At 38.2% G+C, this 13,416-nt stretch overlaps 1 protein-coding gene across 3 annotated transcripts in view; it reads right to left on the bottom strand.

Annotated features, from left to right (window-relative positions):
- LOC109876399 (ankyrin repeat domain-containing protein 13A-like) overlaps positions 1 to 13,416 on the bottom strand; it is a 33,871-nt gene that overhangs the window by 19,294 nt on the left and 1,161 nt on the right. For 2 of the 3 annotated variants that reach the window (XM_020468823.2, XM_020468828.2), the window contains exon 2: positions 4,505 to 4,640. In XM_020468823.2, the coding sequence (XP_020324412.1) occupies positions 4,505 to 4,640 (136 nt within the window). Of the gene's footprint in view, positions 1 to 4,504; positions 4,641 to 7,943; positions 7,968 to 13,416 lie in introns of those variants that run through there. The other variant, XM_031818167.1, reaches the window with a different exon arrangement.

Raw genomic sequence — 13,416 nt, 5'->3', positions numbered from 1 at the left:
CCCCTAGCTTTAAGAGGTTATTAACAAGAAGTTTATCTTTAAATCCATGTATATCCTTGTATGATTTATGAATTATTATTATGAGTATTTCTGTTTTTGAATTTGGCGCACTGCTATTTCACTGAGAAGATCACTAAGAGGTTAAGGAAATCACAAATATTATGGACACATTAGAAATAGTGGATATTTGGAGACAAAAAAATCCGACCTATTGAGATATACATGGAGGAGACTTAATCAAGCTAGTCATCTGGACTACTTTCTTGTCTCTTTCTCTCATGCATCAAAGGTTAAAAAAGTTTTAATAGGAGACAGAATGTGATCGGCTCATCATCTAATTGGCATTCACATAACTCTTATAGATTTTCCACATGGACGGGGATATTGAAAATGGAATCAAAGTTTACTGGCGGACAACTTATTTTTAACTAAGACAAAATCATTTATAACTGAATTTTTCCAGTATAATATAGGTTCAGCAAATCCCCTTATTGTTTGGGATACCTTTAAAATGTACCTTCAGGGGTCATTCAATTGAATATTCATAAATAATAAACAAGCAGTTTCTGGCTAAAGAGGGAGGGAAATTCATGAACTAATAGTACAGGTAGATAGCAATAAAAACAATATTACAGAGATACAAAATAAGTTAGAGGAAAAACAAAAAGAACTTGAGGAATTTATTCAAGAACGATCTAATGTAATCTATTACAAAAATAAAGCAAACTGGATGGAATATGGAGATAAATGCAAAATTCTTCCTGAATCTCCAATACAGGAACGCAAAAAGAATTTGCAGAAACACGTTACTGAAGACGGAGTCATCTATGATTCTCTGAATTATATTTTAAAAGAGGAAGCTAATTATTTTAGGCAGATGTTCTCTTTCCATCTCATCCTTTCTCACTGAATGAAGATTATGGTAAGGAATTATTTCCAAATAATATTAAAAAAATGGAAAATTAACATGTACAGAAAGATCTGTGCGAAGGCCAAATTAGAGAGGAAGAACTTTGAGGCTATTAAATCCTTTCAGTCTGGAAAAACCCCAGGGCTTGATATACTAGTATTTTTTGATATACAGTGGGGGAAAAAAGTATTTAGTCAGCCACCAATTGTGCATGTTCTCCCACTTAAAAAGATGAGATAGGCCTGTAATTTTCATCATAGGTACACTTCAACTATGACAGACAAAATTAAAATAAAAAAATCCAGAAAATCACATTGTAGGATTTTTTTATGAATTTATTAGCAAATTATGGTGGAAAATAAGCATTTGGTCACCTACAAACAAGCAACATTTCTGGCTCTCACAGACCTGTAACTTCTTCTTTAAGAGGCTCCCCTGTCCTCCACTCGTTACCTGTATTAAATGGCACCTGTTTGAACTTGTTATCAGTATAAAAGACACCTGTCCACAACCTCAAACAGTCACACTCCAAACTCCACTATGGCCAAGACCAAAGAGCTGTCAAAGGACACCAGAAACAAAATTGTAGACTTGCACCAGGCTGGGAAGACTGAATCTGCAATAGGTAAGCAGCTTGGCTTGAATAAATCAACTGTGGGAGCAATTATTAGGAAATGGAAGACATACAAGACCACTGATAATCTCACACGATCTGGGGCTCCACGCAAGATCTCACCCCATGGGGTCAAAATGATCACAAGATCCAAGAATCACACCGGGGGACCTAGTGAATGACCTACAGAGAGCTGGGACCAAAGTAACAAAGCCTACCATCATTAACACACTACGCCGCCAGGGACTCAAATCCTGCAGTGCCAGACATGTCCCCCTGCTTAAGCCAGTACATTTCCAGGCCCGTCTGAAGTTTGCTAGATAGAGAGCATTTGGATGATCCAGAAGAAGATTGGGAGAATGTCATATGGTCAGATGAAACCAAAATATAACTTTTTGGTAAAAACTCAACTTGTCGTGTTTGGAGGACAAAGAATGCCGAGTTGCATCCAAAGAACACCATACCTACTGTGAAGCATGGGGGTGGAAACATCATCTTTTAGGGCTGTTTTTCTGCAAAGGGACCAGGACTACTGATCCGTGTAAAGGAAAGAATGAATGGAGCCATGTATCGTGAGATTTTGAGTGAAAACCTCCTTCCATCAGCAAGGGCATTGAAGATGAAACGTGACTGGGTCTTTCAGCATGACAATGATCCCCAAACACACCGCCCGGGCAACGAAGGAGTGGCTTCGTAAGAAGCATTTCAAGGTCCTGGAGTGGCCTAGCCAGTCTCCAGATCTCAACCCCATAGAAAATATTTGGAGGGAGTTGAAAGTCTGTGTTGCCCAGCAACAGCCCCAAAACATCACTGCTCTAGAGGAGATCTGCATGGAGGAATGGGCCAAAATACCAGCAACAGTGTTTGAAAACCTTGTGAAGACTTACAGAAAGTGTTTGACCTCTGTCATTGCCAACAAAGGGTATATAACAAAGTATTGAGAAACTTTTGTTATTGACCAAATACTAACTTTCCACCATCATTTGCAAATAAATTCATAAAAAATCCTACAATGTGATTTTCTGGATTTTTTTTCTAATTTTGTCTGTCATAGTTGAAGTGTACTACCTATGATCAAAATTACAGGCCTCTCATCTTTTTAAGTGGGAGAACTTGCACAATTGGTGGCAGACTAAATACTTTTTTGCCCCACTGTACTAAAAGCTCCATTGTTAGACTGTTTTAACTACTCCTATAGAAATGGTAGTCTGTCAGGTACTCAGCAGGAAGGTCTGATTTCTCTATTATTAAAACAAGACCCAGATGGAAAATATAAAGACCCAGTCTATCTAAAAAACTGGAGGCCCCTTACGCTTAAATGTTGTGATGCAAAAAAATACTAGCAAAATGCATAGCACTCAGAATTAAAAGGGTCTTACCAGGTATTGTTCATCCTGATCAGACAGGTTTTGTTTTACATGGACGATATATTAGAGATAATATACGACAACTACTAGAAATAATAGATCATGAAAATACCAGCAACAGCCTACTCCTGATTAGTTTCATGCAAATCATATGAGCAAAAAGTATTTTGCTTTATCTGGGACGTTAAACTAGACAAAATAAAACGTGCCTATCTATATAATGAATATGAATTGGGTGAGTTGAGATTATTAACTATAAAAAGCACTAAACCTCTCTCTAAAAGCTTCACTCATTCAAAAGTTTTATTTGAACGCTAAATGGTTAAGTAGATTACTAAGAAAAGCTCATCCATTGTTTAAAAATGGCCTTTTTGCCTTTGTGCAGATTGCCATGTATCATTTTCGATTAATTGAAAATGATACTTCTTTCAAAGTATCTCTCTTTTTCAAACAAGCATTGCAGAGCTGGGTACAATTTCATTACCCTGAAAAGATAGAACAAATAGTACACCAAATATTATGGCCTGTATTCATGGGAAAGATGTTTGAAAAGAGTATTTTGTTCTTAAATGACATTGTAAATTGGAATGGTAGAGATATGTCCTTTATCAGAATTGTACGGAAAGGTCTGCTCAATCCAAGAGTATAACCAATTGACTACAGCATTGGGTGATGGGTGGCAGCGGGAGGAGGTAGTGAACTGGTCTGTCTGCCCAATATAAAGGATCAAAACTGGCGGAGGAATAAAAATATCATAAAAAGGAAAGTATACCACTTTAATTTCAGGACCAGGATGTTGACAACTGTGCCATACAGATTGCAAAATAGTTGGGAAGAGACTTTTGATGTACCAATTCCTTGGTACAGGGTGTATGAGTTGATATATAAAAATGCAAGATTCAAGACTTTGTGATTTTCAGCTAAAATTATTATATAGAATTCTTGCCACCAACAAAATGTTTGGGGCATAAAATCATCGAAGCTCTGCAGATTTTGGTGTGAGGATACAGAATCAATAGACCATTTATTTTGGTATTGCCCACAGGTAGCCTGTTTCTGGTCTCAGGTTCAGGAATGGCTGAAAATGCATAGCATTGATCTAAAATTGACCCTAGAAATAGTACTGTTAGGAGATCTGGAGAGACCGGGTCAGTCAATTACTCCAAGACCGGGTCAGTCGATCTTGGAGGGTTCGAGTTCACGTTTTTTGGCCTGGTGGTAGATCGGTCAACATGCCCTTGAGCAGGGCATTGACCCTGGATGCTTCAGTGTGTCACTCTGAATGGGAATCTGTTGGATGACTGGTATGATGTAGTTATTGAGCGGCTTCACTGCAAGTATATTGTATGTTTCGAATATTCAATTTAAAATAAATGTAAAAAATGTCTACAAATATAATTCCATTTAGACATTATGGGGTATTGTGGGTAGGTCAGTGACACAAATCTCAATTTAATCAATTTTAAATTTAGGCTGTAACACAACAAAATGTTGACAAAGTCAAGGTGTGTGAATACTTTCTGAAGGAAATGTAAATAGCATGCAGAATTCATAATATTAACAATACACAATTACATTTGGACAATTGTAGCTTGTGATGGAGAACAGCCTAACCTGTCCAATTATTGTTGTTCTCTTTGGTAACTTCTGCACCATGTCTTAGAAGCACTCTCACTGACTCCAGGTGTCCCAGCGACACAGCCAAGTGGAGTGGTGTCCTTCCCCTGGGATCCACAGCCTCAATGTCATTCTGAAAGAAAGAAACAAACACTGCAATGCCTTCAAAAACAAATAGCCTAGCTACCTAAAGAGAATTGCACATCAGATCGACATCATACACACTGGAAGCCATAGAGATCCTTTAAAATGATTAGCTAGCTTTCTCATTCCTAATTCTATGCTGGAAGCTATAGATACAATGCCTGTTAAAGACTCAACTGCCAACAAAAACAAACCATTCCAATGGAGTAAAACCACCATATATTTGGGTTATGATAGGGAAAGACAGTTATAAGCTTGAGGCGTTTCTATTCTTCAAGAATCAGTGGGTACCTGGGGTGTATTCATTAGTCGGTAGCAAAATGTTTTGCAACGGAAATGGTTTACTCTAAACTAGGGATGGGCACGCTTATTGGAATATCTGAATGGATATTAATATTTGATTACTTGGAAGAGTATTCATTTTGTGAAAAGAAAGGCCTATAATATATATTTTTTAAAGGATTTGTCTAAAATTAAATGATCTATGTGATATTGCTACACAGTTTACAGCAATAGACCATTACATTCAATATTTTAATAAAACAGCCTTATGACCGTTTTATAAGTGAGCCTATGTCGGTATGCTACAATGATCAACCAACAGATAGGCTGTTGTTTCATATGAATGGAGTTCAGTGGAGGCTGGTGGGCGGAGCAATTGAAGGATGGGCTCATTGTAATAGCTGGAATGGGATAAGCGGAACTGATTCAAACATGTGATTTCCATATGTTTGATACCACTACATTCCTGTCATCCTATAGCTCTTCCCACCAGCCTCCACTGATTGAGTTGTTGTGGACAAGGACTGGGGAGCGCTGCAAAATAGTCTCAATTAGCTTTATTATTTTAGCTAGCTGGCTAACTTAGCTGGCTACTGTAGTTAACTAGCTGCTTTACAAATTATTTGATGCAGTCAAGACAGGCACTACCTGATGGTATGATAGATAATCTATGGCAGCAACAAGTTTGTCTAAGTAGCGAGTCAGTTTGGCTACTTTCTCTCGTGCTGTGCCACACACATACTGTCACACACAGGCCCCTGCTCCTCTCTCGCCCCTCCCCCACCAGCGCACCGACTCCATCTCTCAGTTGTGTGAGCAAGGCTCCATTGAAGTTTACCCCAAGTATTTCAACTATCCGGTTATCCGAAAAAATATCATATTATTTGAATACTGAAATCATTTAAAAATGCCCATCCCTACACCAAATGGAAAATATTTTGCAATGAGATCGAGAGTTTCTATTGGTAGGGACGTCAAACATTCAAGTTGCTGCACAGACACTATGGAGGCTTTAGTCTAGAGTGTCCGGTTGAAACATTTAGAGGAATTACTCATCAAGATGACATAAGATTGAGTGCTTAAAGGACTCCGTGTTATGACATAAATGCAGAAAGTAAACAGCATAGTGGGTCAATTTCCGCAACAACTAAGAGCATTGAAACACAAGGCTCAACTTCTCTGTCGTTTTTGGGCCCTGTCTACCTTGCTGTGAACAGCGTGATGTGATCCCTTGCACATGCACAGATACCATGTGACTGTGAGAGCTAAGTCTTGCATTTCACTCATCTCGATATTTGTGGTTCTCTTGCTAACATCATTTCGCTGAGTCTCTCATTAGCTGCAATATGTAACTTTTTGGGCGACCCACCAAATTCACATAGAAAAATTAGTTATAGATCTGTCACTCATTGAAAGCAAGTCTAGGAAGGGGTATATATATATATTCTATGTGCACTATTTCTATACTTCCCAAAAATAATAGAAATAGAAAATTAACTATGGGTTCTAACTCTCAAATGGCACGGACAATTCGGGGCGAACTCTTTATGGACCCCTTTCCAGTATACAACACACTGACGTCACGCACAGACTCTTGGCTGCAGTAAGATAGCCATCGCCATCTGCGCCCATTCAACAACCTAGATTTACGATTGTATTACTTCTAAACAAAATAACTACACTACCATTCAAAGGTTTGGGGCCACTTAGAAATGTCCTTGTTTTGACTATTGTAGCTGGAAACGACTGATTTGTTTATGGAATATCTACATAGGAGTAGAGGTCTTTTGCAATTATGTTAGCACAGCTGAAACTGTTGTGCTGTTAAATAAGCAATAAAACTGGCATTCTTTAGACTAGTTGAGTATCTGGAGCATCAGCATTTGTGGGTTCGATTAGAGGCTCAAAATGGCCAGAAACAAAGGACTTTCTTCTGAAACTCGTCAGTCTGTTCTTGTTCTGAGAAATGAAGGCTATTCCATGTGAGAAATTGCCAAGAAACGTAATTTTATTGGACTTTTTTTTTTGCCTTTCTTTCAAAAACAAGGACATTTCTAAGTGACCCCAAACTTCTGAACAGTAGTGTATTTTGGGTTCTCATATGCTTACAACTATGTTTTGATTCTTGCTTGAACAGTCGCTATTATACTAGGTTGTGATCTAGCAAAATAACTATTTTGGATGCAGCCATTGTTAGCTAGAATGCTAACGCTCATTGACACAGGCTGTAGCATTTTACTGGTTGAAGCTGAAGTTTAAAAAAAAGTATAATGCAGTTGATTTGCGATGACAGACATTATATTACATTATATCAAGCCTTAAAATCCTATTTTAATCCAAAATGTGTGAAATGCACTCAAAAGCAACATGCAAATAGAGGCTTTTTTTGCTGCCATTCTATAAGAACTCCCCAGTGCTCTGCCACCAACTTGCGAGCATCGCCCCTGTGCGGCAATGTTTGCAAACACAGAAAGTGGTCTATAAAAGTCGCTGGCCACACACCAATACACAGATTTGACAGTCCAACTGTCACTTAAAGGAAAACTTCCCAATATTTTAAACTTCAAAATCATAAAATAGTTATTTTACTCTGGACGGTTCTGACCTAGAATATGTGGACAACTACAAATACCTAGGTGTCTGGCTAGACTGTAAACTCTCTTTCCAGACTCATATCAAACATCTCCAATCCAAAATCAAATCTAGAATTGACTTTCTATTTCGCAACAAAGCCTCCTTCACTCACGCCGCCAAACTTACCCTAGTAAAACTGACTATCCTACCGATCCTCGACTTCAGCGATGTCATCTACAAAATAGCTTCCAATACTCTACTCAGCAAACTGGATGCAGCCTATCACAATGTCATCCATTTTGTTACCAAAGCCCCTTATACCACCCACCACTGCGAACTGTATGCTCTAGTCGGCTGGCCCTCGCTACATATTCGTCGTCAGACTCACTGGCTCCATGTTATCTATAAGTCTATGCTAGGTAAAGCTCCGCCTTACCTCAGCTCACTGGTCACGATAACAACACCCATCCGTAGCACGCGCTCCAGCAGGTATATCTCACTGGTCATCCCCAAAGCCAGCACCTCTTTTGGCCGCCTTTCCTTCCAGTTCTCTGCTGTGAGTGACTGGAACGAATTGCAAAAATCGCTGAAGCTGGACACTTACATTTCCCTCACTAACTTTAAATATCAGCTATCTGAGCAGCTAACCGATCACTGCAGCTGTACACAGCCCATCTGTTTGCACAACACCGAACGCACTGCAACTGCCTCTGCAATGCAATGCTGCAAGGCAAACGCAACGTTTCATTGGAAATGAATGTAATTCTGGTGTACCAAAACGCAATGACGCTGTCGGCGTAACTTTAAAAAAATAGCCCAAATTTAAAATGGGTTATATTCAGATTTTTGGTCACTGGCCTACACACAACACCCCATAATGTCAAAGTGGAATTATGTTTTTTTTTTTATTAATACAAATGAATTAAAAATACAAATCTGAAATGTCTTCAGTCAATAAGTATCCAACCCTTTTGTTATGGCAAACCTAAATAAGTTCTGGAGTAAAAATTGTGCTTAACAAGTCACTTATTACATTGCATGGACTCACTCTGTGTGCAATAATAGTGTTTAACATGATTTTTGAATGACTACCTCAACTCTGTACCCCCCACACACACACACAATTACCTGTAAGGTCTCTCAGTCGAGCAGTGAATTTCAAACACAGATTCAACCACAATGACTAGGGAGGTTTGCCAATGGCTCGCAAAGAAGGGCACATATTGGTAGATGGGTTAAAATAAAAAAAGCAGACACTGAATATCCCTTTGAGCATGGTGAAGTTATTAAATAGACTTTGGATGGCGGATCAATAAAACCCAGCCACTAAAAAGTTACAGGCATACTTCCTAACTCAGTTGCCAGGGAGAAAGGACACGCTCAGGGATTTCACCATGAGACCAATGGGGACTTTAAAACAGTTACAGTATCAGTCAAAAGTTTGGACACGCCTACTCACTTAAGGGTTTTTCCTTTATTTGTACTATTTTCTACATTCTAGAATAATAGTGAAGACAGCAAAACTATGAAATAACACATATGGAAACATGTAGTAACCAAAAAAAAGTGTTATCCAAATCAAATATTTTAAATTTGAGATTCTTCAAAGTAGCCATCCTTTGCCTTGATGAAAGCTTTGCACATGATTGGCATTCTCTCAACCAGCTTCATGAGGTAGTCACCTGGAATGCATTTCAATTAACAGGTGTGCCTTGTTAAAAGTTCATTTGTGGAATTTCTTTCCTTTTTAATGAGATCGAGCCAATCAGTTATGTTGTGACTAGGTAGGGGTGGTACACAGAAGATAGCCCTATTTGGTAAAATACCAAGTCCATATTATGGCAAGAACAGCTCAAATAAGCAAAGAGAAACAACATTACTTTAAGTAGTCCATCATTACTTTAAGACATGAAGGTCAGTCAATCCGGAACATTCCAAGAACTTTTAAAGTTTCTTCAAGTGCAGTCGCAAAAACCATCAAGCTTTATGATGAAACTGGCTCTCATGAGGACCACCACAGGAAAGACTCTGAGTTACCTCTGCTGCATAGGATAATTCATTAGAGTTACTAACCTCAGAAATTGCAGCCCAAATGAATGATTCACAGAGTTCAAGCAACAGACAGATCTCAACATCAACTGTTCAGAAGAGACTGTGTGAATCTCGCATTCATGGTTGAATTGCTGAAAAGAAACCACTACTAAAGGACACCAATAAGAAGAGAATTGCTTGGGCCAAGAAACACGAGCAATGGACATTTGTCCAAATTTGAGATTTTTGGTTCCAACCGCAGTGTCTTAGTGAGACGCAGAGAAGGTGAACAGATGATATCTGGAGGAGGTGGAGGAGGAGGTGTGATGGTGTTGGGGTGCTTTGCTGGTGACACTGTCAGTGCTTTATTTAGAATTCAAGGCACACTTAACAAGCATGGCTACCACAGCATTCTGCAGCAATAAGCCATCCCATCTGGTTTGCGTTTAGTGGAACTATCATTTGTTTTTCAACAGGTCAATGACCCAACACACCTCCAGGCTGTGTAAGGGCTATTTGACAAAGAAGGAGAGTGATGGAGTGCTGCATCAGATGACCTGGCCTCCACAATCACCCAACCTCAACCCAATTGTGATGGTTAGGGATGTGTTGGACCGCAGAGTGAATGAAAAGCAGCCATCAATTGCTCAGCATATGTGGGAACTCCTTCAACACTGTTGAAAAATCATTCCAGGTGAAGCTGGTTGAGAGAATGCCAAGATTGTGTAAAGCTGTCATCAAGGAAGGGTGGCTACTTTGAAAAATATAAAATATATTTAGATTTGTTTAACACTTATTTGGTTACTACATGATTCCATAGGTGTTATTTCATAGTGTTGATGTCTTCACTATTATTCTACAATGTAGAAAATATAAAAAATTAAGAAAAACCTTTGAATTAGAAGGTGTGTCCAAACTGTTGACTGGTACTGTACATAGGTTAATGGCTGTGATAGGATAAAACTGAGGATGGATCAACAACATTGTTGTTACTCCACAATACTAACCTTAATTGACAGAGCGAAGAGAAGGAAGCCTGTACAGAATATTTCAAAAAATATTTATCCTGTTTGGAGCAAGGCAAGTTAATAATGCAAAAAAATCTTGCAAAGCAATTAACTTTTTGTCCCGAATACAAAGTGTTATGTTTGGGTCATATCTAATACAACACAACACATTACTGAGTACCACTCTCCATATTTTCAAGCATAGTGCACCATGTTATGGGTATGCTTTTAATAGTTAAGGACTGGGGAGTTTTTCCAGGATAAAATCGTTTCAGTCTGCTTTCCACCAGACACTGGGCAAGTCCTTTCAGCAGGACAATTGCCTAAAACACAAGGCCAAATCTACACTGGAGTTGCTTACCAAGAAGACAGTGAATGTTCCTAAGTGGCCGAGTTACAGTTTTGACTTAAATCTGCATGAAAATCTATGGCAAGACTTGAAAGAGAATATCTTGCAATGATCAAAAACCAACTTGACAGAACTGGAATAATAATTTGAAGAATAATGGGCAAATATTGTACAATCCAGGTGTGCAAAGCTTTTGGAGACTTACCCCAAAAGACTCACCGCTGTAATCGCTGCCAAATATGATTTTAACATGCATTGACTCAGGATGTGAATAGTTATGAAGATGAGTTATTTTTGCAATTAATTTTTCAATACATTTGCAAAAATGTCTAAAAACAAGTTTTCACTTTGACATTATGGGGTATTGTGTATTATATAACAGGTGAATTTTTTTGTCTGTTGATTTAATCCATTTTGATTTCAGGTTGTAACAACAAAATGTGTAATAAGTCAAGGGATATGAATACTTTCTGAAGGCACTGTATGTGTAGATAGTACATTTTATGTTTATGTTTTCAATATACAAAAAGGTTTTCAATATATAAAACAATTCGTTTCTGCATATTAGTCATTAATTTGGGCACTTTAAAACAGTTGACATTGGGCTATTTATCCAAATGTCTTGTCAACAGGAAGGAGACGGCATACATTTTTTATTACATTTTAGGAATATAAATTGAACTTTCAACATTAATTTCCAATTGTATTGTACTTAAATCAGGTCAAAACTACTGAATGAGTCTAAAAACATGCTGCTAGTTATTTATTTTGGTGAACAGTGAACAATTTCAAAGATTTTACTGAATTAACATTCATTTATTTGGCAACAGCTCTGGTGGATATGGCTGCAGTCAGCATGCCAATTACACACTCCCTCAAAACTTGAGACATATGTGGCAGGCATTGTGATGTGTGACAAAACTGCACATTTTAGAGTGACCTTTTATTGTCCCCAGAACAAGATGTGTAATGATCATGCTGTTTAATCAGCTTCTTGATATGCCACAGCTGTCGGGTGGATGGAATATTTTGGCAATGCTCACTAAGAGGATTATCAACAAATTAAGAGAAAGAAGACTTTTGTGCATATGGAACAGCTAATGAAACATGGGACCAACACTTCACATATTGCTTTCAAATTTTTGTTCAGTGTAGACCCGAGATCACAAAAATGAGTTTGCCCTGCCTACTATTGGACAAGTTCTGGGGTGTAATCATTAGCCCAAGCAACAAAAACAAGTGTTTATATTGGACACATTCAGGTAGGTCCCGCCCTCTTTGCTAAACCTGTCCAATAGAAACGTTTTGTAAGTTTTTGGTGTTATCATTACACCAGGAGAGGAAGAGGAAAAGAAAGGACCAACTTGACAGAATCTGTCTCCGTCCAGCATGTGGCTTTTTTTTCATTCTTTTGCCAACCAAGCAATAAGTTTTGTATGGATGTCAATCAAATTATGTTTTTACGACTGTACCGATATAAGTGGGACCGAGTGGCGCATCGGTCTAAGCCAGTGGGCCACTCCATGGCGCACAATTGGCCCAGCGTCGTCCAGGTTAGGGGAGGGTTTGGCCGGGCTAGGCCATCATTGTAAATAACAATTTGTTCTTAACTGACATGCCTAGTTAAATAAAGGTTAAATAAAAAGTGGGACACATGACATCCCGGAAAATTTGAAATATAAAACCTCAAGACCTCCTTGTTCTTGGGTAATACTGAGAATATCTTTCCGTAGATAGTGAGGCTTGTTCCTCCAAATAAAATTATAAAACAATCTTCTCAGTCCTTTACAATTTTTGACATATCTCTCATTAACCAGAGGTTCAATTTCTTCTTTGTTTTCTCAATAATGGGGTTAAAGTTTAATTCACTCCTTTGTTTTTCATCCTTGCATACAACAATTACAAGATAAGTCACCTTATCTTTAATTGGGATACCATATACTTCCTGTAAAACACAGTCCTTGGAGTGGAAATAAGACTGATTTATTGATATTAATTTTCAAACCTGAAACTATGGAAAAGTCTTCAATACAGGAAACTGCTTTAGAAACCTCATTCCTGTCTCTCCAAAAAAATGGTGGTGTCATGAGCCAGTTGACATAGTTTAAATTCCTTGCCAAGTGGTGAAACACCTTGAAAATTCCCTTTCTTGATATGAAGAGCCATGATTTGAGTAACCAATAAAAAAAATGGACTAATTGGGCAGCCCTGCCTAATGCCACGGGATGTCCCGTGAGCTAATTTCACAGAGCTAGTACAAGCACTATATAAAGTTGGGAGTGCTTAAAAAAAATTACCAAACCGCAAAAAAGTTATTGCTTTGACCATAAACTCATGTTCTACAGTGTCAAAGGCTTTATAAAAATCAACAAACATAAGAAAACTATCATCAAGGATGAGGTCATTATAGTCAATCATATCTAAGATCAACCTGATGTTATGACTAATGTGTCGACCATGCATAAAACCAGATTGTTCTTCATCAATTATATGATATAAGCCTTGTTTCATCCTCTTAGCAA

This window comes from Oncorhynchus kisutch, linkage group LG3, assembly GCF_002021735.2.
Source record: "Oncorhynchus kisutch isolate 150728-3 linkage group LG3, Okis_V2, whole genome shotgun sequence".
NCBI lineage: Eukaryota > Metazoa > Chordata > Actinopteri > Salmoniformes > Salmonidae > Oncorhynchus > Oncorhynchus kisutch.
Note: the sequence above shows the minus strand (reverse complement) of the source record. Positions and strands in the feature narration are given on the sequence as shown.